Source organism: Solanum lycopersicum, chromosome 6 (assembly GCF_036512215.1).
Source record: "Solanum lycopersicum chromosome 6, SLM_r2.1".
In the NCBI taxonomy this organism is placed as follows: Eukaryota; Viridiplantae; Streptophyta; class Magnoliopsida; order Solanales; family Solanaceae; genus Solanum; species Solanum lycopersicum.
In genome coordinates this window covers 33,599,274-33,619,886 of record NC_090805.1, presented here as the reverse complement: position 1 = coordinate 33,619,886, position 20,613 = coordinate 33,599,274, and the positions used below count along the sequence as shown (strand labels likewise).

At 35.0% G+C, this 20,613-nt stretch overlaps 2 protein-coding genes across 18 annotated transcripts; both read left to right on the top strand.

Moving 5' to 3' along the window:
• The first annotated feature begins 1,708 nt into the window (after positions 1-1,708).
• On the top strand, positions 1,709-10,586 carry LOC101246351 (uncharacterized). 3 transcript variants are annotated; one of them, XM_004240790.5, is made up of 8 exons: positions 1,709-2,472; positions 5,091-5,238; positions 5,334-5,484; positions 5,588-5,713; positions 5,804-5,884; positions 6,439-6,631; positions 6,710-6,980; positions 10,102-10,586. In XM_004240790.5, exons 1-8 carry the CDS (start codon positions 2,275-2,277, stop codon positions 10,374-10,376), a joined length of 1,443 nt encoding a protein of 480 aa, XP_004240838.1. In that variant the 5' UTR covers positions 1,709-2,274; the 3' UTR covers positions 10,377-10,586. The 3 variants fall into 3 exon arrangements, with proteins under 3 accessions (XP_004240838.1, XP_025887235.1, XP_010322110.1); XM_026031450.2 differs by having other exon boundaries at positions 1,811-2,075; XM_010323808.4 differs by lacking the exon at positions 1,709-2,472 and adding an exon at positions 3,383-3,621.
• Positions 10,587-12,685: 2,099 nt separating this feature from the next.
• Positions 12,686-19,359, top strand: LOC101246062 (uncharacterized). 15 transcript variants are annotated; one of them, XM_010323805.4, is made up of 11 exons: positions 12,686-13,134; positions 13,677-13,774; positions 14,069-14,254; positions 14,346-14,457; positions 14,548-14,581; positions 14,712-14,752; positions 14,852-14,886; positions 14,961-15,113; positions 16,261-18,740; positions 18,901-18,978; positions 19,078-19,359. In XM_010323805.4, exons 2-11 carry the CDS (start codon positions 13,701-13,703, stop codon positions 19,143-19,145), a joined length of 3,261 nt encoding a protein of 1,086 aa, XP_010322107.1. In that variant the 5' UTR covers positions 12,686-13,134; positions 13,677-13,700; the 3' UTR covers positions 19,146-19,359. The 15 variants fall into 15 exon arrangements, with proteins under 15 accessions (XP_010322107.1, XP_069155261.1, XP_069155263.1 ...); XM_069299160.1 differs by having other exon boundaries at positions 12,686-13,291; XM_069299162.1 differs by having other exon boundaries at positions 12,686-13,508; positions 14,715-14,752.
• The last annotated feature ends 1,254 nt before the right edge of the window (positions 19,360-20,613 follow it).

Here is a 20,613-nt window from a genome sequence, read left to right as displayed (position 1 = left end):
TTCTCTTTCTTCTCACTAATTGTAGAAAGTGTTTGGGAAATAGTTTTTTTCAACAACCTACACTTCATAGGCTGTGAGTTCTTCTTAAATATTTGAATATTAATATTATGAGATATTTTCTTAAAAATATCAGTGAGTTTTTTAATACAACTAATAAAATAATCACGTTGCTACTCACATTCTTCGCATAGACAAAAAGAGCATTTGATGTTAGAAGAAGAGCAAGACCAATAAAAGATTGATTTGTTGTCATGGATAAAGCTTCTTGTATCATTTCATCTACAAGACAAATTAAAAAAATTGAGACTTTTCAATTCATTATAAATAATATTAACATTATGTTGCCATAGATGGATAGTCTGTTGCCATAAATTAACATTATGATGCCACATATATATCTACTGTTGCCACACATGAATCATATGTTGCCACACATGAATCATATGTTGACACATATGAATCTTATATTGCCACAAATGAATTTTATGTTGCCACAGATGAATTCTAAGTTGACACAGATGAATCTTATATTAACACAAATGAATCCTAAGTTGCCATAGATGATTCTTATGTTGCCACAGATGAATTCTAAGTTGCCAGAGATGAATTCTAAGTTGCCACAGATGAATCTTATGTTGCCACATATGACCATTTTGTTGCCCTAACGCATAAGTGAGATGTTGCAACATATGATGAATGTTGGAATATGCACCAACATATCACTAAAATGTGGCAATATATGATACATCTTTCAACAAATGAAATATATATTGGACAACCCAACAAGACTGTATTTCTAAAATCATGTCAATAAAATGGCCACAAAAAGAATAAGAAAAGCAATAAAAAATCGACTTTTCACTAAAATGTTAACAATATATATACATTTTCTCAAAATTAGGGGTTTTTGGGGTTGGTTGATTGTCTTTCAAAAACAATAAGTAATAGGCACCATTACATCATTCTTCTATTTTTACATCTATAGAACGTTTTATCGTTCATTAATTCAAGAAAAGAACTTCAAAAATTGTAAAATCTTTCAAAACAATAACTTGCCCTTTTTAAGACGAACACGATTTTAGTTCAAAAAGAGGATAGAGTAACGACTGCAGATGAGGAGGAAAATAACGAAGATAGAGATAGTCGGAGAGGAAGATAGTGGAGGAGAGATAGTCGGATTTTCAGATTTATTAAGGAAAAAGAAGAAAAACATTTCTGAGAGAGAAGAGAGAGAATGCTGGGAGAAGAAGATGAAAATATTTTTTATAAAATGATTTGAATAGAATTATAAAAGTTCAAAAAATGAAGTGCTTTTTATATTCTATAAAAGAATAGAAAGATTTAGAAATGTTAATTTGGTCTCATTTTTATTTAATTACATCTTAAAGAGAATTTGACCCGCTATTGATTAATCTGTCATCAAAAACAATACTAAAACTTATTTGACACCTTTGGTTAATTTTCTCATTTTTTTACATTGATTTCATTCAAAAGATCTTTTTTGAAAAACTTTCAACCAACAAAATTTTATTTTGAATGAATTGGGGAAGATAGTATATTTAAAGAGGAAATAATTAAATAATAAAAAAAAGACTGATACATGAACTATTTTTATTCGTTTATGGAAGCAAAATTTTCTATCCGTGCGCTGGCATTTACGTGAAAACATAAGTGAATATAAACATTAAACTATTTTTAAAAAAAATTCAAAATAGCTAAGATATTACTTTTATATACCTCTTCTCTAATGCGAAATAAAATGATACATAATACATGAAATATTTCTGTCGTAATACACCTAAGTGAGACTATCCTAAGTGAAGTAATTTGGTGCATCGCAAAAACGCTCTTTCAAATTCCGACAAATTCATCTTTTTACTCTCTTGCCCCTCCTTCCCTCCCTCCCTCTTCTTCCAAAATCCAACAGTGTTTCACTCACTCTTCCAATTTCCGGCTGAAACTGGTGTACTGTAGGAAGTAAAGTAAGCTCGTATGCCTGTAGAACTGTATACCCTCATGCCAAGTTCCCCCAAAACAGCTACCAACAAAGTTTCTCCTCTGATTTTTGCTGTTTGGTGAGTGAGTTTATCTGTCCGTGCAACTAACTACTGTAAAAATCTGACCTTTTTCATGGGTATTTAAAAGTTAGTGTTTTATACATGGAAACCCATGTTTGTTTTTTACTCTAAACCCCAGAAACCTGAAATTTTGTGTACTTAGGGTTTGAGATTTTTAGTGGAATCTCTTTTTAGAGCTGTTTTTGGGGATTTAAGAATGGATGGAAGGAGGATAACTGCTAGTCCTCGCCCATGTTGTGGGAGGAGGGTGGTAGCAAAGAAGCGCCCACGCGGTGGAATGGATGGGTTCGTTAACAGTGTTAAGAAGCTTCAACGGAGAGAGATTGGTTCCAAGAGAGACCGTTCTTTCAGTATGAGCGATGCCCAAGAGCGTTTTCGGAATATACACTTACAGGTTTATTGGATCTTCTGCTCAATATTGTCTTCTTAATTGTTCTTAGTTGAGCTCCTATGTTCATGAGTTGAGGTTGAAAATGCCTAGTTGGAATGGACTTCTTTTGGGGTTTTGGGGGTGGGGTGGTGTTATTGATTTTAAGCTGGTGGGGCTGAATCCAATGATTACAAGATAAACAATGAGGCAAGTGGGAGAAATTAAACTATTCTCCTTGAGTTAAATGAGGCAAGCGGGAGACCTTAGACAATTCTCCTAAAGTTCAATGGAGCACATTTTCATTAACCCATAAAGAGGATCACATATACCTATATTATAAGTATCTAGAGACAAAAAAAAAAAATTAGAACTGATCAAAAGATTGTTTCAGACAATGAAAGGAAAACCAGACACGAAGCTTAGATCATGAATCAACTTAGAGAAAAATCGAGCGTTCTGATTTGCCGCTGCTTGAGTTTATGACCTAAAATAAGGTTGCAGGATCTTTCTAAGGGTGGCCTAAAACACATATGCCAATACCTAATTTAATTTTTGTAACCTCTGTTTGGATGCTTCGTATGAAAAATAACTCTCTATTTCCTTATAAGAGATACATGATGAAAGTAGTTTTTGTGTCTTAGCTTGCTGGTCAAGGGCGGAACTAGGTAGAGGGAAGGGGGTTTAACTTAATACCCTTTGTTGAAAATTTACGTTGCCCAGTCTATTATGTTTTAGCAATATCATTGTGTAAATAGGTAAACAATAATCTTATTTTTTTGTTGGTTGTATTAAAATGTTGAATCCCCTTGAGTAAGGGAGAATTCTAGTGAAGCGGCAAAGGATAAATTCCTTTTGGTCATATGTTCAAATTCTGGTGTGAAATTCTAATTATTTTTTGCATAAATATTTACCTCTGCCACTTTTCTGCTGGTAGTACGGAATTGTTGTTAGAGATTTGGACATGAACAGTATGCTCATCCAGAGGTTGTTGCTGAAGGTTTATTGTGAAAACAGAGTAAAGAAGTGGAGAAGCTGTTTATTGTTTTTGTTCAGAAAGTGTGATGCGTGTTGTACAATTTTATTGGTGTAGAAGGGGAAAATACTTGGCGCTAGTAAAGTTGGGGCTCTGGTTTGGTATAATGGAAGCACAATGTTGATAGACATTGTTGAATTGTATGTTTACAGATCCAGGTGTTTTAATTAGATTTACTTTTAGTGTCTTTTCTTCTGCTCATCTTGGTGATTTCTATAGCTTAGGCTTCATTTAACAGAGTTCTTTATTGTAAAAACAGAAAAACTATTATATCTTAGTTGTATACAAGAGGTGCTCATTCTCAACAATGAAATTTGTGCTAGAGCTAACTAACTAAGTACATAATAAGGAAGGATGAGCTGAAGATTTTAACATGAGAGTAGTCTCAATTTCCCCCAAATTTGTCCATGGATTCAGGGCAAAGTATCCTATATCCTCATTGGAGAGAAGAAACATGGTGTTAGATGCAATATTAGTTGTACATGTTTGTGACTGCTGTAATATGTATCATGTTAAATGTGAGTGCAAATTATCATATTTCTTATTGAAATAGAATAGAAGCATGAAGTCTTCTGTTTTTACTGTCAATGCCTTCCTCTCTAAATAAGCATAGTCTAAACAGAAATGATAATGTTACATAATGTAAACTGTAATTCAAGAAGGTTTAGGAAGTATAAGGGGAAGGGAAATCAAAATTTGACGCAGACGTTAATCCAAACTCCATTCTTGAAGTTGCTATCTAAAAGTCACTATTTGGACTGTCTAGTCATTTAGGAATTAAAGTATCATTAGAATCACCTCTTCTTAATGAGTCAATCTTGAAAACCCTCCACCAGAGCTTGACTAACTACTAAATTTGATTTCTTTCATGTCTCTTCTTCAACTTTTTCCTGTTAAAGGATAATGAAACAACAATCAGAATCCGGTGTGATTCTTCTCTTCCTTTCTTCTTCACCTTTTGTTTCTTTGTTCTTAACTCTATGCTCATTCATCCATGCCTACACTCTTATCTCATTTCGTCCAGCATCTTCCCTTGCAAATTAGCCTCATACTCCACTTTTTCCTGATTCCCCTTATTATGTTCAAATGTAGTTTCCTTAATTGCGTGTTTGTTAGAATCTTCAGTCTGAAGTTTAACAGTGAAGTTTAACAGTGTTGCATTATTATGACTAACATGCAATATAAAACTTCTTTGCAGAAATTATATATGCTAGTCCCTTTGTTTCATTTATTATTGTGGTTTTTAACTGAACATCACCCTCCTTGTGGTTTTTTGCTGAGCATCATCCTCCTTGTCGTTTTTAACTGAGCATCACCCTCCTTAAATTCCACTTGTGGGATTATAACAGATTTGATGTTGTTGTTGTGTTTAACTTAGCATTGAGTTTAAAGAAAGGCATTGGATATTGTTTTGATGTGTCCTCAATTATTTAGTTCCTTGAGATGGCATCTTATCTTTCTGTGATTTAGCATGGAGTAATTGTGGGTTGCCTGAATATCAAAAACTAAAATATCCCTAGTTGAATTAGTTGTTCATTATTTTAGAATGCTGCCCTCACCTAGCATGTTTTTCTATCGAGTAATGACTGTTTTTATATGTGGTTCATAGGAGGAATATGATACCCATGATCCAAAAGGTCATTGTGCGATGGTACTTCCATTTCTTAAGAAAAGGTCAAAGATAATTGAGATAGTTGCTGCCCGCGATATTGTTTTTGCCCTTGCACAATCAGGTGTCTGTGCAGCATTTAGCCGAGGTAAAGAACAAAGATTAGTAATTCCCAATGTTACATTTCTTCTATGAGCACCTTTGTGATTGGAAGGGAATTGACACACATCATTGGTGGTACAGAATCAAACCGGAGGATATGCTTTCTGAATGTCAGTCCAGACGAAGTTATACGAAGCTTGTTTTACAATAAAAACAATGATTCATTAATCACTGTTTCAGTCTATGCTTCAGATAATTTCAGCTCCTTGAAATGCAGAACAACAAGGATTGAGTATGAAATTTTAATATTGTTGTTAAAAAAAAATTGTCCTTTGATCACATTCTGCTAATTATTTTTATCACTCCTAATACAATATATTTTTCAATGGTATTAGATACTTAAGAAGGGGTAAACCAGATGCTGGGTTTGCTCTATTTGAGTCCGAATCATTAAAATGGCCTGGTTTTGTGGAGTTTGATGATGTGAATGGAAAAGTTCTTACTTACTCTGCCCAGGATAGGTAAAATTTTGGCACTGAAGTCCTTCCTGTACGGCTGTACGATTTGATCAAGTTTTGTAATTTTGTTTGATGTACATATACCTTTGACAGCATATATAAGGTGTTTGACCTGAAGAATTATACGATGTTATACTCGATATCAGACAAGAATGTTCAAGAGATAAAAATCAGGTAACTTCATCACTTCTGCAAGCATGCATATGCATGCTCATTTTTGCCATGACTTGTTAGTGATATAACTATTGAGCATGGCAATGCTCCACGTAGTCTTGCGGTAGATGTCATTTACGGTATATGGAAGTGTGTTATTTACATTTGCTAGAGTTGCTAGCTCCATTTGTTCCTATGCTTTTGTAATTGTATTTTATTTGTTTTTTTTTTTAATGTTTTCCTGTTTTAGTGGTCTCTCTGATTCTTTTTGATGTGTCCTAATGTTGGTGACAGTTAGGTTTATCTCATCTACTACTATTATGGTTATGATTCTTTTGAGAGTCCTGTTAATTCTTGGAGACTGGGATGTACAATGCTCTTTTAAGTCTTGAGATCTGTAAGGTCGTGATTAAGTGAAAAGGATGGTTTCAATTGATGGAATAGTGTACTTATTGGCAGTTTGGTCTGTTGTGTTTATTCATATGCACTTCTCCAAAAATATGCTGTAGTTTGATTTCTTAAGAACTGGTTATCTTGACTTACAATTTCTGTTCTCTTCCTTTTCCAATTAGCAGTCCAGGAATCATGCTGCTAATATTTACCAAAGCTAGCGGCCATGTTCCTTTAAAGATTCTCTCCATTGAGGATGGCACTGTTCTCAAATCTTTCAACCATCTGCTTCACCGAAATAAGAAGGTAGATTTCATTGAACAGTTCAATGAAAAGCTTCTTGTCAAACAGGAGAATGAAAATCTTCAGATTCTTGATGTGAGTTACTATCACCTTTTCTATAATATCTTCTTATCTTTCTTTTTCGTTAAGTCTTATAGCTGTTGAATTTAATAGGTCCGCAATTCTGAGTTGACAGAAGTCAGCAGAGCCGAATTCATGACCCCATCAGCATTCATATTTCTGTACGAGAATCAGTTATTCTTAACGTTCAGAAATAGAACAGTAGCTGTTTGGAACTTCCGTGGGGAGCTTGTAACTTCATTTGAGGATCACTTGTTATGGCACCCTGACTGCAATACAAACAACATTTATATTACTAGTGATCAGGACCTTATTATTTCATATTGCAAAGCTGATTCTGATGATCCCTTATCAGAAGCAACTGGTACGTCAGTATGATAATTTAACAGTATTCTTGGTGTTTGAAAAGTATAATATACTTTTGGACGTGAGATTATATCATACTGCCTCCGGTCCCTATTAAATGGTGGTTCTTGCTTTTACATTTAGTCCAAAATAAATCTTCTTTTTACATAATTAAGAGGGTATTATCTTTTCCCCTTCCAACTTTGCCTTTATTTACATAAGCGAGTTTTTACAAAACCAAAAAACCTTAATAAATAGGTATAAATTTAAATAAGGGCAATTTAGTGAAAACACTTATACGTCTCGAAGGGGAACTTTGGGGGACATAAAGGGGACGAGTGGTGGAATGGGGAGGCTAAGTGGAAAACATGAAGGCTGCTTAAATGATGTTGGGGAGGGGGGGGGGGCAAATATGATGATGAAAAGAGGATGCACATGGAGAGGTATAAAATTGTGAAGAAGGAAGCAAGAATGACGATTATGGTGACTAAGATGACTACATTTGGACACTTGTATGAAGAACTAGAGAACAAAGGTGGTGAAAAGAAGTTATATAGGCTCACAAAGGTGCTCGTGACCTAGACCAAGTGAGGTGCATTAATGACGAGGATGATAAAGTACTAGTGGAAGAGGCACACATTAAACGAAGATGACAAGCATACTACCATCAATTCTTAAATAATGAGGAGGCAATAATATTGTGCTTGGTGATATAGAACACTTTGAGCATCATCGAGATTTAGGGTATTGCAGGTGTTTTATGAGAGAGGGAAGAGAGACCGAGCCAAACGAGATCTTTGCGGAATTGTGGAAGAGTTCATGCAAAATGGGTTTGGAGTGGCTAATTGGGGTTTTCAATGTCATTTTCAAGACAATCAAAGTGCCTGAAGAATGATACAATATGTATAAGAATAAAGGCGTATGAGATTACGACAACTATAGGAGTATCAAACTACTATGTCATGAATGTTCGGGAAAGAATAGATGATGATAAAGAGGAACCCATGTATTTCTGAGAACTGATTTGGATTCATGTTTGGTTGATGAACAACATAAGTCATTTATCTTTTAAGGAGATAGTTGGAGCAATATAGAGAGGAAAAGTGACTTACATATGATGTTCATTAACTTAGAAAGGCATATGATGAAGTCTCGAGAGAGGTTTTATGGAGATGCTTGGAGTCTAGAGGTGTACATGTGGTATTCTATGTCGCTCGGACTCACCAAAAATGCTGTTGCACTAATGTCAAATCCTTTAAATATGCATTACTTTTGGGGATCTGACACATGTCAACATTTTTGAAGAACCTAAGCAACATTGGTGGTATACATTAGAGTGATTATGGACATCTACAATGGAGCCAAAATCAGAGTGAGTGTAGTTGGAGGAGACTCTTAACACTTATCAATCAAGATGGGTTGCCTTAGGGATCAACTCTTAGCTCGTTTTTATTTGCCTTCGAATGGATGAATTGACACAACATATTTCAGGCTAAAGTACCATGGCACATGTTATTTGCAGCCGACATTATATTGATCGACGAGACATGCGACTAAAACTTTGTAGATAGACCCTAGAGTCTTAAGGCTTCTGGCTGAGCAGGATTAAGTCGGAGTACATGGAATGCAAGTTTAGTAGCAAAGAGGAGGTGTGTGTGTGTGTGTGTGTGATGATTGATACATAGATCATCCCCGAGAGGAGCGGCTTCTTGTATCTTGAGTCTATAATCCAAGAAGCTGGAGATTGAGGAGGATGTTACACAATGTATTGGCGAAGTGTGGATGACATAGATGCATGCATTCAATGTTGTATGTGATAAGAATGTATCATCGAGACTTAAAGGTAAGGTCTAAATTGGTTGTTTGACTGACTATGTTGTACGAGTGGAGTGTTGGCTAATCAAGAACTTGCACCTTCAGAAGATGAAGGTAACAAAAGTGATGCTTAGATGAATGTGTGGGCATACTAGAAGAGACAAAATTAGGAACAAAGATATATGAGGCAAGGTGGGAGTAATCTCTGGGGTGGGCAAGATGCGGTAAGTGAAATTAAGATGGTTCGTACATGTAATAAGGAGGAGCACATATGCCCCAATGTGGAGGTGCGGGAGGTTGGTGGTGATAGGTTTGAGGGGAGGTAGCAGTAGAGTGAGGAAGAATTGGGGAGAGGTGAGACATGTCACGTTTTCAGCTCACCGAGGACATAATCTTAGTTTGGAAAGCATGGATGTCGAGAATTAGGGTAGACAATTAGTAGGTACTTGAATATTTTCTCTTCCAAGTGGTAGGGCTTTAGGCTGGAGCACCTATTTGTTCCCTTATGGCCTCATTATTATTATTATTATTATTATTATTATTATTATTATTATTATTATTATTTCGCTAGCATTACCTTGTTTTTTGATTCTATCACTTCTATTGTTTCTTCTACATTGGTTATATATACTATTTTTATTGTTAGTAGTTTTATTTTATTATTATTATTATTATTATTATTATTTCGCTAGCATTACCTTGTTTTTTGATTTTATCACTTCTATTGTTTCTTCTACATTGGTTATATATACTATTTTTATTGTTAGTAGTTTTATTTCTTCAATATTCTCGTCATAACTTTTTACTCTTGCATTTCTTTCAAACCATGTTTTGGAAAACAATTTTTTTGAGCCAAAGGTCTATCGGAATCGATCTCTCTACTGACAAAGTTAGGGGTAAGGTCTATGTGTACCCCACACTCTCCCAACCCCCAACTTGTGGGACTATTTGGATTTTTTGTTGTTGTACCTCTTACTTTCTGGGAGTGAAGTTTTGAAGGGGTGTGCTCAAGCCAAAAAATACCATATAAAATAGCATGGAGGGAGTAATAAATATGATTAGAGCTCCTTGTTAAAAAAAAAGAAGAAGAAAGGATTAGAGCTGGTATGCATTTTATATTTCTATTTGTTCTCTTAAAAATATTGCTTTCGCCCACATTGCTAAGCTTGGAGAAGCGAAGTAAATGATGTGGTCATTAGTCATTATCTGGATTGTTTGGGAGTAGGGTGACTCAGTAAGTTTTGATGCTTGTTTCATGGTTTTATTATTTTTGATGTTCTATTCTTGTTTATAGATCTCTGAACATGAGTGATCTGGTTTTACAGCGGGATCGATCAATATCAGCAACATTTTGACAGGCAAATGCCTCGCTAAAATAAAAGCAACCGAAAGACGTAGATCAGATGATTGCAGTTGCAGTACCAATTGTAACGGGCATGGTGGCAGAAGTTGCAACGCTAAGAAGCGTATCCAAGCTTCCAGAACTAGAAGCACAGTTGCAGAAGCCCTGGAAGATATCACCGCCCTTTTCTATGACGAAGAGCACAATGAGATCTATACTGGAAACAGTTTTGGGCTGATCCATGTATGGTCTAACTGAAGGTCGACTGAATCCCCGTTCTCTGAATATATCAAAAAGGTTACACATATTGAATGCCATTTCCTCTTCTGGCTCGCTCACTCGCTGTGTTCTTTTATTTTATTTTTACTGTTCCCCCGAGAAGGGGAGATGATTTGATTTGTGACATATATTTACTTCACAGTGCATGTCAGTTAATAATTTGGTTTACTCAGTGATATTTCTTTTGAACTAGACTGAGTTGATAATTTCTGGTCTTGGGACTTGGGAGTGTCTTTAACTTTAGCTGTCTACTGTGTCTTTAACGTACATTTGTGTAAAATTGAAAAGCAAACCATAATATAGATGTGATGATGAATTAATTGGAAGTCGTTATCGCAGTGTTAATAAAAGCAAAATATTACAACAAATATCATCAAGAATCTGGTATAGACAAGAGTGAAGAAGATATTGTATAGAATATGCTGTGGTTGGCCTGTAATTGTCACCATAAATAATTCACATATAGAAAATGATCTGGAATGTGTCTCAACATTCTAAGTCGAGAAAGATTATCATATATGATTTAACGGTTCCATACGGGTCATCTGCATTTTTGTCCCGATTACTTTTTCGGATTGAAGGGTACAAGTTTATATCTTCGCATCATAATATTGGAGTTTGATTTCTAAAGGAAAGAAATTGCAAACCGGGTAAAAATTAAAGACCATCTCAATTTTATTTGAAAGACAAAAATTAAAGATCAATTCAGTTGAAGGATAAATCGAGCAATATTTGCCTGTCTCCTTCCCTTTTATCTCAAAGGACTGTTATTTCTCTTTTTAACGTTTTTTAGTACAAATATTACTCTGATAAAATAAGAGAATCTAAGATAAGATTACACTATAATGGTCTGCTAGGACGAATACTCCAAGGTGCAATATTTTGCACGAGGTAAACGTTTTACCTATTTTTAACTTCTAACTAGGTAATCTTTATTATAATAAATTTGCAAAATTCAAGATACATGGAGACTAAATGAAACCAAATAGTACTCACTTGTTTATGTCACATATTTTTCCTTGTAGTTTAATCTGAAACATCTAATAATTACTCAAACAAAACCAGAGTATACATCTAATGAATGCTCATCTAATCCAGCACCTAATTTCCATATATATACAAAAAAACAAAAAAAAAACTAAAAGCCAAACGCTATAGATTACAATCATTATGGTATCTAGTATATCCTATAACCATCGAAGGATGTCATGTAATGAATGAGACTGTCCATTTCTTAATCAAAGGCCTTGAGTTTGAGTCATAGGTATGAAATTTTTTTGGTAGGAAGTGTTTTTTCTCGGAGCCCTACGTCTACGTGACACAAATTCAAATTAATTGAACTCTAATGCGGGTACCAGACATCAAATCAAAAGAAAGTAGTAGCACATCCTCTTTTGTTGTCCTGTCCACACCCAGGCCTCATAGTAAATGTGATTTTTACAAAGGTTGGCCTTTAAACCATTTCAAGCAATGTCAAAAAGCTATATGCATGGAACGTATTGCTTGCATTTACTCAATTAATGTATAATCCTATTTGTAGAAATTAATGTAAGTGATTTTTCTTTGTTTTCACCTTTTCTTTTAACATAACAAAATTAAGATTTACCCTTTCCACTGTTGGAAACAATTGCAAACTACTCAATCCTTTATATATAGTCAGTTAGTTACGGCCAAATTTTAAAATTAGAAAGCTAATGCCCATTCCAATTTCTATGACATTGTTTGATTTTTATAAATTTTTTTAAAAAAAGAAATTTTTTTGAAGTTTGTGTTCTAATAAAAGTCTTAAATATTTATATGAGTGTAAATTATATTTTTAAAAGAATAAACGAAAAATATTAAAGTTAAATTATGCAAATATGTCTTTTTTTGGACAAAGGTATCACGTAAATTGAAAAAAGACTCATTAGCAGGAAAGTACTAACAAAGAAGAAGAATCGGAGGAGAAAGCAACAATAAAAATTTAACAAATAATACTTTCTCCGTCCCAATTTAAATATCTTAATTTGAATAATAACGAGAGAGTTTCAAATTTCTTTTGTTTAAATGTTGAAATTGAAAAAATATATAAATATTTTTATTTAAAATAAAGTTCAAAAATAAAAAAGAATTAACACACTTGTATTAATACGAATGGAATAAAAGATAGATGACCGGTCGATAATTTTATACTAATCAAACTTTAAGTTTGAAAAAAAAAAACAAAATTAAAGAGAAAAAAAAAAGAGTAGAGAAACATTACATGATTAGGCAATTATAAATACATCTAACATATTAATCAAAAGATTGTCCCCACTTGCACTGTCTACTTGGCTTTCTTTGTCTTTCATTCTGCTAATTAGGCAGCCTTTTTCCAAACGCAATCTCACAAAATACAGTGAAATTAATTTGGTGAAATTTGAATTTTGAAGTTTTCAAAAAATGAAATCTTGATTATAAATTAATTAATCATAATTATATCATAATAACACCCATTTTTATGACAATGATATACGTTTTGATTCTCTAAAATGCACATATTTTATTCTTCAAATATATATATATCTTCAACACACACTGTTTCTCAGCTTTGCCTTTAATTTTTTCTTTTATCTTCTCTCACACACTCAAAGTTGTGTGCTTTTTTAGCTTTTAGCTTTACACTCCACTGTGTTTGTCCACAATTTTAAAAAAAAAAAGGAAAAAGAGTGTCAGTTTTACATTTTAGCTTCAAATCCCACTTCAATCTTCATTATCTGTAAGTTATTCCACCTGCATTTTACACTTTTTAACAAACCCAGAAAGAGTATTACAAGTTGATGCATATAGATTTTTTTTTTTTTTTTGCTTTTGAAATTTGAGTTGTTGTAAGGGTGTGCATTGACTTGATGGAACATGGGGTTTGCTTGTCGGTGGTACTTTTTGCCCCAAGATTGAATCTTTTTAAATTTAGATCTAATTTTTCAATGTTGGTTGGTGGGGTCTTCATTGTTTTAGCTCAATTCTTGGTTTACTCACCTTTCACACTTAAGATTTAAGTTGTGTCAAGTTGTTGGTGCCATAGAAATATTTTAGGTAATCTTGCTTGGGTTTTAGTTCCCCTAAAGCTATAATATGTAAAATTTTGATCAGGTGATGTATTGATTTGGTGGCTATTTTTAGTGTTATTCTTGGTGTAAATGTTTTGTTTGTTTGTTTCTTTACTCAATCAAATACGTACGTAATGCAGATGATGAGTTTTCTATCAGGAGCATCCTAATATAGGGATAATGTGATGTAATTTAGTGTTGTTTTTACCAGGTTGAGTGTTTTTGAGAGATCAAGATGGTGGAGCAGGGTGTGGATGCTGATGTCTTGCTGGAGTATGTTGAATTTAAGATTTTTCCGAGTCAGGGGAGGTTAGACTTTTGTTTTCTGTTCAACTGATTTCATTCGTGATGCGATCTCATAGTTCTTACAGTGGTATCTTTAAGAGGTTTGATCAATCTTTGACACATTGTATTCTATGGTCAAAATGAAGTGGATTCTATTTTTAAGATTGACAATTCATTGATAAAGTGCAACTAATTTGAAATACCTGTTGTGTTTGTATATAGTTACTGTAGTAACACAATGCTTAATGAATTTGATATGGATGCTAATTTGGATAACAATTAACTTGTTCAACAATTTTTTTATCCTTCTTGACATAGGTATGAGACACTTATGATCTATGGAGACAAGGCAGAGGCAGCATCCTCGGGGCTTCTGAAGCAGTTAATGCTACATTCTCCCAAAATTAAATCATTGCACTCCAAAGGCTCAGATTCCTGCTTCAAATTTAAGCCTCTGGGTAATCTTAGTGATGCCAAATGGTTTACGAAATCCACGTTAATCAGGTTTATTCATACAGCATCATTTGCTTTAAACTATCCCTTCGTTCGTTCTAAGTGCTCATATTCTCACACTGCAATTCCTCCTCTTTTACAGGTTTCTTCGTATTATAAGTTCATCAGATATAATTGATGTGGCCAAGGCAATGGTAAATGAAATATCACAGCTTGAAGATGCTCGAAAGTTCCATCTTTCTTTGTACTCCAAGGTGCTTTGGGTATTTAACATTTTTTTGCTCCTTCAATTATTTCATAGAAACATGTGTCAAGCAGAATGCTAAGCTCGTTTACTTTTTTAGGGTCCTCAAGATCATACTGGGAGTGAGGAAACAGGTTACTTCTACTATTCTGTGCTTGACAATTACAAACATAAAATCGCATCATGTCCTACTCTGCTTTGAATTAAGCCTAGACTAGTTCGACTCTGTTACCTCGCATGTGATATCCTTTCTTTTTCTTCCAGCAGATGTCAGCTACTCAAATTCTACAGCACCAACAGTTGATGTAATTCGATCTCTCCTTTTTGTGAATCATCTTCTTTATTTCAGAGCTTATAGCTTATATATATATTTGAAGCTAACATGATTACTGATTTCTATTCAGCACGATGGTAACCCTTCTTCATCAGATGCTTCCAAGTATGTCCTCGGGGCTCTTTAAAGTTTATATTGTGTAGTTATTCCTGCAGCTCCTAAAATTCTCATTTGAACAGGAATGAATTATTGCGAGCAATGGACTTGAGGCTCACTGCATTAACAGAAGAATTAGCTGCTGTTTTTGACCAAGCTGTTGGCACCAACTGCTCTTTTGGGGATATCACTAACATAGAGAAGTTCTCTTATTATTTTGGAGCTATTGACTTAAGGTAAGCTAATGACTGAAAAGGCGATTGAAGCCAGAAGGTTTCTCTTTTTAAGTATATCAAATCATGCCCCCCTCTAACTATGTAACTTTTTGCACATGAATGGACATGGTATTGATCAAGCCCAACTCCCTACATTAAGGACTCAGAATCCTTAATGATGGGTTGATTAAAAATAAAATATAAAAATTATTTAGCAATTTCTACGTTTTGTCAATATTTCGGTGAACTTTTAGTTAGCATACTATTTTGAGTGATCATGTTATAATGGAAGCCACATTTACCTTTTGGTTCAATATTAACTACCAGTACAACAACAACAACATACCTCATGAGATCCCACTTGAGTGGGGTCTGGGGATGGTATAGTGTACGTAGACTTTATCACCACCTCGTGGAGATTAAGAGTTTGTTTCCGAAATATCCTTGCCTCAAGTGCATCAAACCCAAGTACGGAGAAGAAAATAATATGAAGAAAATATAGTCATTAATACCCTTGTAACAGTGCAAAGTCTACAAAAAAAACAATAACAATGATAAAATAGTGTGATAATCAAAAACACAATAAACAACACTTAGCAAGAATTATAAGGGTACTACTAGTACTACAACATGCACCCCTACTATCCCTCTACCCTAGACATGCGACCTCCACTCCTTCCTATTGTGGCATGGAAGGAGTTATTTTCGAATTATCAATGAGTTGCTCGGAGGTCTTCCTAACCCTTTCTAGTGGACATAGAACCTTTTGGTTGAGAGAAGAGACTTGAGTTCTGGATTTTGACTTTGTCAAATTGAGGTGACTTAGCTATCCTTGCTCATACGAGGAAATTTCATCTTGAAGGCCTTAGTGCTTCTTAGTTTTACCAGTTTAGATTGGAGCCCTTTTCTGTACGTGTGTTTGTTACAGAGAGATTGCAAATATTCTTCTTCCAATTTCTTTTGATATAATGTGGGAGAGGGAGAATCATTCAGTTCCTTGTGGCAATAGGACTTTGGAAACTAAAAACTTGAGTAGTGAATGTATTTCTGTCATATGTAGTTTAACTTGTAAATAGGCTCGTTCTACCTATCAATGACATGAAACTAAATCTTCTAGAACCGAGATATGTGGATTTGGTAATGACTAAGGATGTGCTATCTATGTTAGGAACTGTCTGCAGAAGTTTGTTGCATTGAGGCAGGAGAACACAAATGGTGATTCTCTTGGTAAAGAGCCACCTCTCTCTAAAAATGATGCCAGGAATGACAGAACTGGTTCAGTAGGGAGTACTTCTAAGACATCCAAACCGCCACAATCAGATACAGCTGTGAAATATAGTGCCTCGCCTGCGAAAGCTGCACAGCTCGAGAGGCAAAGCTCATCAGCAAGTGAGGAATCAACTTTGACAAGTGAGGAGGAACAGCCATCGGAGGAAAGGAGTCGGACACTTATAAGATCCGCATCACCAAGGAGGTCTGCATCTCCAATGCGAAGAGTCCAAATTGGACGCTCTGGCTCACGACGATCCACTGCTTTAACAATAAAGAGTCTGAACTTCTTTCCTGCCAGGGAAAGGTCAGTCTCTCATAGAGATGAATCTGCAAGTGATTGTGATGAGCAAGCACATGAGCTAACCTCAAAAAAATCTGAGAAAAATTTACAAAGAATGAGTGTGCAAGATGCAATTCATCTTTTTGAAAACAAACAGAAAGGTCAAATGGTAGATTTTCAGAAGACAAAGTCATTATTGAATGTCTCAGTTGCTAATAAGGCGGTATTAAGAAGATGGAGTTCAGGGGTGTGTGGAAGTGCTAATCCAGTAGATGTTGCTTCTGGTGATCCAACTTCCCTGGCAGCAAATAAATTGGAAGATCAAGAATTTGAGAGCACTTTGGAAATGAAGCCAGAGTCTTACCCTACTCCTGAAATCTATGATGCTGAGGCTGTTGACAATGATTCCAAATCAAACTTACCTGAAGAAAGAGCATCTAGTCCAGAGGAAATGAGAAAGGAGTGTCTCCCTAACCAAGGTGAAGAAACAGATCAGAAATTAAATGCCTCAGTCGAATGGACTCGAAAAAAGGAAGCAGAACTAAACCAATTGCTGGTGAGGATGATGGAAACCAAACCTACAAAATATCAGAACTTGGCACCTGGTGATAGCAAACTCCAACGTCTTCCCAATGAGCGTAGAGGTGGCTTCTATGGTCATTACAAAGAAAAGAGGGATGAGAAACTTCGTGATGGAACTACCAGGAAGCAAGCAGAGAAGGGAAAACAATTTAAAGCACTGCAACAAATTCTTGATGAGAGAAAAGCTGAGATGGTCTCAAAAAAAGCGAGTAACGATAGTAAAAAATCAAATATAAAGAGAACACAGAAAGCAGTGAAGAACTTACCTGAATCTTCCAATCCCAGAAGTGGAACTCCTAATCCTGCTGTTGTAAAGAAAGTTCCACTGAAAACATCACCATTGCCAGCTACCCGCAAATCATGGCCATCTGCACCTTCACCAAGGGCTGCAGGGATATCCCCTGCTAAAACTCCAGGTACTACACCTACCCGCAGAATATCCCAGCCAGCACCAACCACTCCACGGTCAAGCGAAAAGGTTGAGAAATTACAACCAAAGACAGTGAGAGCAACTGAGAATGGTACCAAAAGAACTGTTAAAGGTGTAAGTGAAAAGAAGTTAGAAACTGTGACAAAAACTAGCAAACCTAGAAGATCCAAAGTTCAGCCTGCATCTGAAGATTCTGCTTTCTCAGCGAAATCTAAGCTCAGCAAGGTAACAAAGAGAAGTAGTGTGATGCCTCTGGAATCAAAGGAGACAAAGCCTTTTCTTCGTAAGGGCTCACGCACTGGATCTGCTCCTAGCTCTGGTCTTGGTCCAGTTGTAAAGGTTAAAGTTGCATCTCAGCCTGTAGAGAGTGTGATGGATTCTGTTGATTCGGTTAAAATGGAAGAGAAAGAGATAGGTTCTGTTTCTTTTGATCTTGTTAATCAGGTGCAGGACTGGGGTCTTGAAGGTTTAAAAGTCCACGAGGATAAAGATTGTGAAGCTCAGGCAGAGAGCCCCCAGATATGTGAAAATGCAGAAAAATTTGATAAGGTCACTTCAAATGACACTGATGATTTTGGAAGGATTGAAGATTCTACCCCAAAAGAAGAGGTCGAAGGAGAGCCAAACATCTCACCTAGTGCCTGGGTGGAAATAGAGGAGCTCGAGGCTAAGTCTTTTCCAAGTAATGGTGATTTATGTAATAATGATTCTTTGGGTGATGTTGCACCTGTAAGAGTCTCAAGTCCACGAGTTCGTCATTCTCTTTCTCAAATGCTGCTCGAAGACAACGGTGAAGCTGATGTAATTGACTGGGGTAATGCTGAGAATCCACCAACCATGATCTATCAGAAAGGTGAACCTAAAGGTTTGAAGCGGCTTCTGAAGTTTGCTCGAAAAAGTAAGACTGATGCAAGCTCAACTGGTTTTTCAAGCCCCTCTGTCTTTTCTGAGGGAGAGGATGATCCAGAGGATTCTAAAGTTCTTACTAGGAGAAGTTCTGACAATCTATTAAAGAAGGCTACACATCATGCAAAGAATGCTGGGCAACAAAAATCGTCATCATCTGAAGTCTACGATCTATCTGGTACATTCTTGCTTCACATCAAGCATTTCATTTTCCATTCTGATCACTGTTTTAGTTTGTTAATTTTAATCATTTCATATATGCAAGAGTGTTAAATTACTTTCTGATGGCCTTTGGTTGATCATTGTTATGGATTCTGGACATTTCTTTCTGTTTGCAGCGCCAACTAGTATAGGCAACATTGGTGCTAAGAAATTGCAAGAGGGACACATCTCAGCGTCAGCGACTACAACAAAAGGTTGCTATGATCTTTTTCCAATTCAAGTTTGACTTACTTTCTTGCCATAAACCTGTAATGGGTATGTTTTGCTAACATTGTGGTGCTTTTATGTTTCAGCAACACGATCGTTCTTCTCTCTTTCAGCATTCAAAGGAAGCAAACAAAATGATGCCAAGCTTCGATGAGAAACCTGCCTTAGTATTGGGGGATAAAATGTTGTAGCTTGTAATGTTTCTGTCTCTTTTTAAAAGAGAAGATATCATAACAGAAGAGCGGCCAGAGCAGCAGATTTCATAGGCCGCGGTTCTTCTTTAGAGATATCACCAAGTGAATAATTTGTTCCTATTAGTAAAGAAAACAATTTTTTCCCCTTCCTATAAAGCATAATATTACCATTTAGCACTTGATCTCATTCTTATGTGTGGAAAAAAATGAAAACAGGAATGTTCAAGTTCAAATAAAAGAGGAATATTCCAACTTTAAATGAAAATAATAATCCAAACTAACATCTCAAAATATATCCTCCCGCCATTGAGAATTTTGTTGGCATTATAATACAATTTTGTTTGTGTTGGTAGAAACGTAAAAGAGAAAACATAAGATTTAATGTGGTTTGGATCCTATGTCTATAAAAGAACATATGCCTGTAAACTATAAACGATGTACCTTATAGACGAAACATAGTAGCAGAGTAGATCAAAGAGGACTGAGAAGAGGTTGTTTTATTAGTTGTTGAATCTTGAAAAAAGTAACAATCTCACCATTAAAACAATTTCGAAGGATATTTCTTATAACAATAATAATAATAATACTAATAGAGTGAATTTACTATAACAGTTTCGTCAAAGACTAGCATCCAAACAAGGTGGCTTTTGAGAATTTCATCCACAAACTTAAGTTGAGTGCCATAAATTTATCATTGATCAGTAGCGTCTACATCTTCATTCAGTTCATCCGAGTGCCTCCAGCCATCTCCATCTTGATCATCAACAAGATCAATAAATCTTGATTTTGATTAAGAACAGGATTTACGCATTAATGAGAAAATTGACTTGAAGAACAGATACTACTGATATATATAGTAATATAGTAATAATTTTTCTTTTACCCATTAGTTTAGGATTCTCTTTCCTTGTTTTTTTTTTTTTTTTTGGTTTTGTCCTCCAAGATTATTTTTCTTTAAATTTATCACACTAGTCATTTGGACGTTTTATTTTGCATTCTCACACATATGCACACACTTAACATTGTTTAGGATACCAAATATGTTTTCTTTTTTTCCCTCATCTATTTTTCTCCTAATAATAATACATATATTATTCGACTTTCTTTACTTTACTTTACTACTATTATAGAAAAGCTTAGTTTTAACATGTCTGTTTTAAGAGTCCGTTTGGATTGATTTAAAAAAAATAGCTTTTAAAAAATACTTTTAAAAATGTTGAAATTTATTTCTAAAATAAGTAGTTATGTGTTTGGATAAAAGTGATTCGGTTAAAAAAATAGTAGTTGATGTGTTTGACAAATAAGTGCCGGTGAACACTTTTTTTGTCAAAATGTTTGAAATACTCTTAAAGTTGTTAACATGATAAAAAATTGATTAATTTAAGGTTTTTATACTTAAAAAATATCAAATCAAAATTAATTTATAAT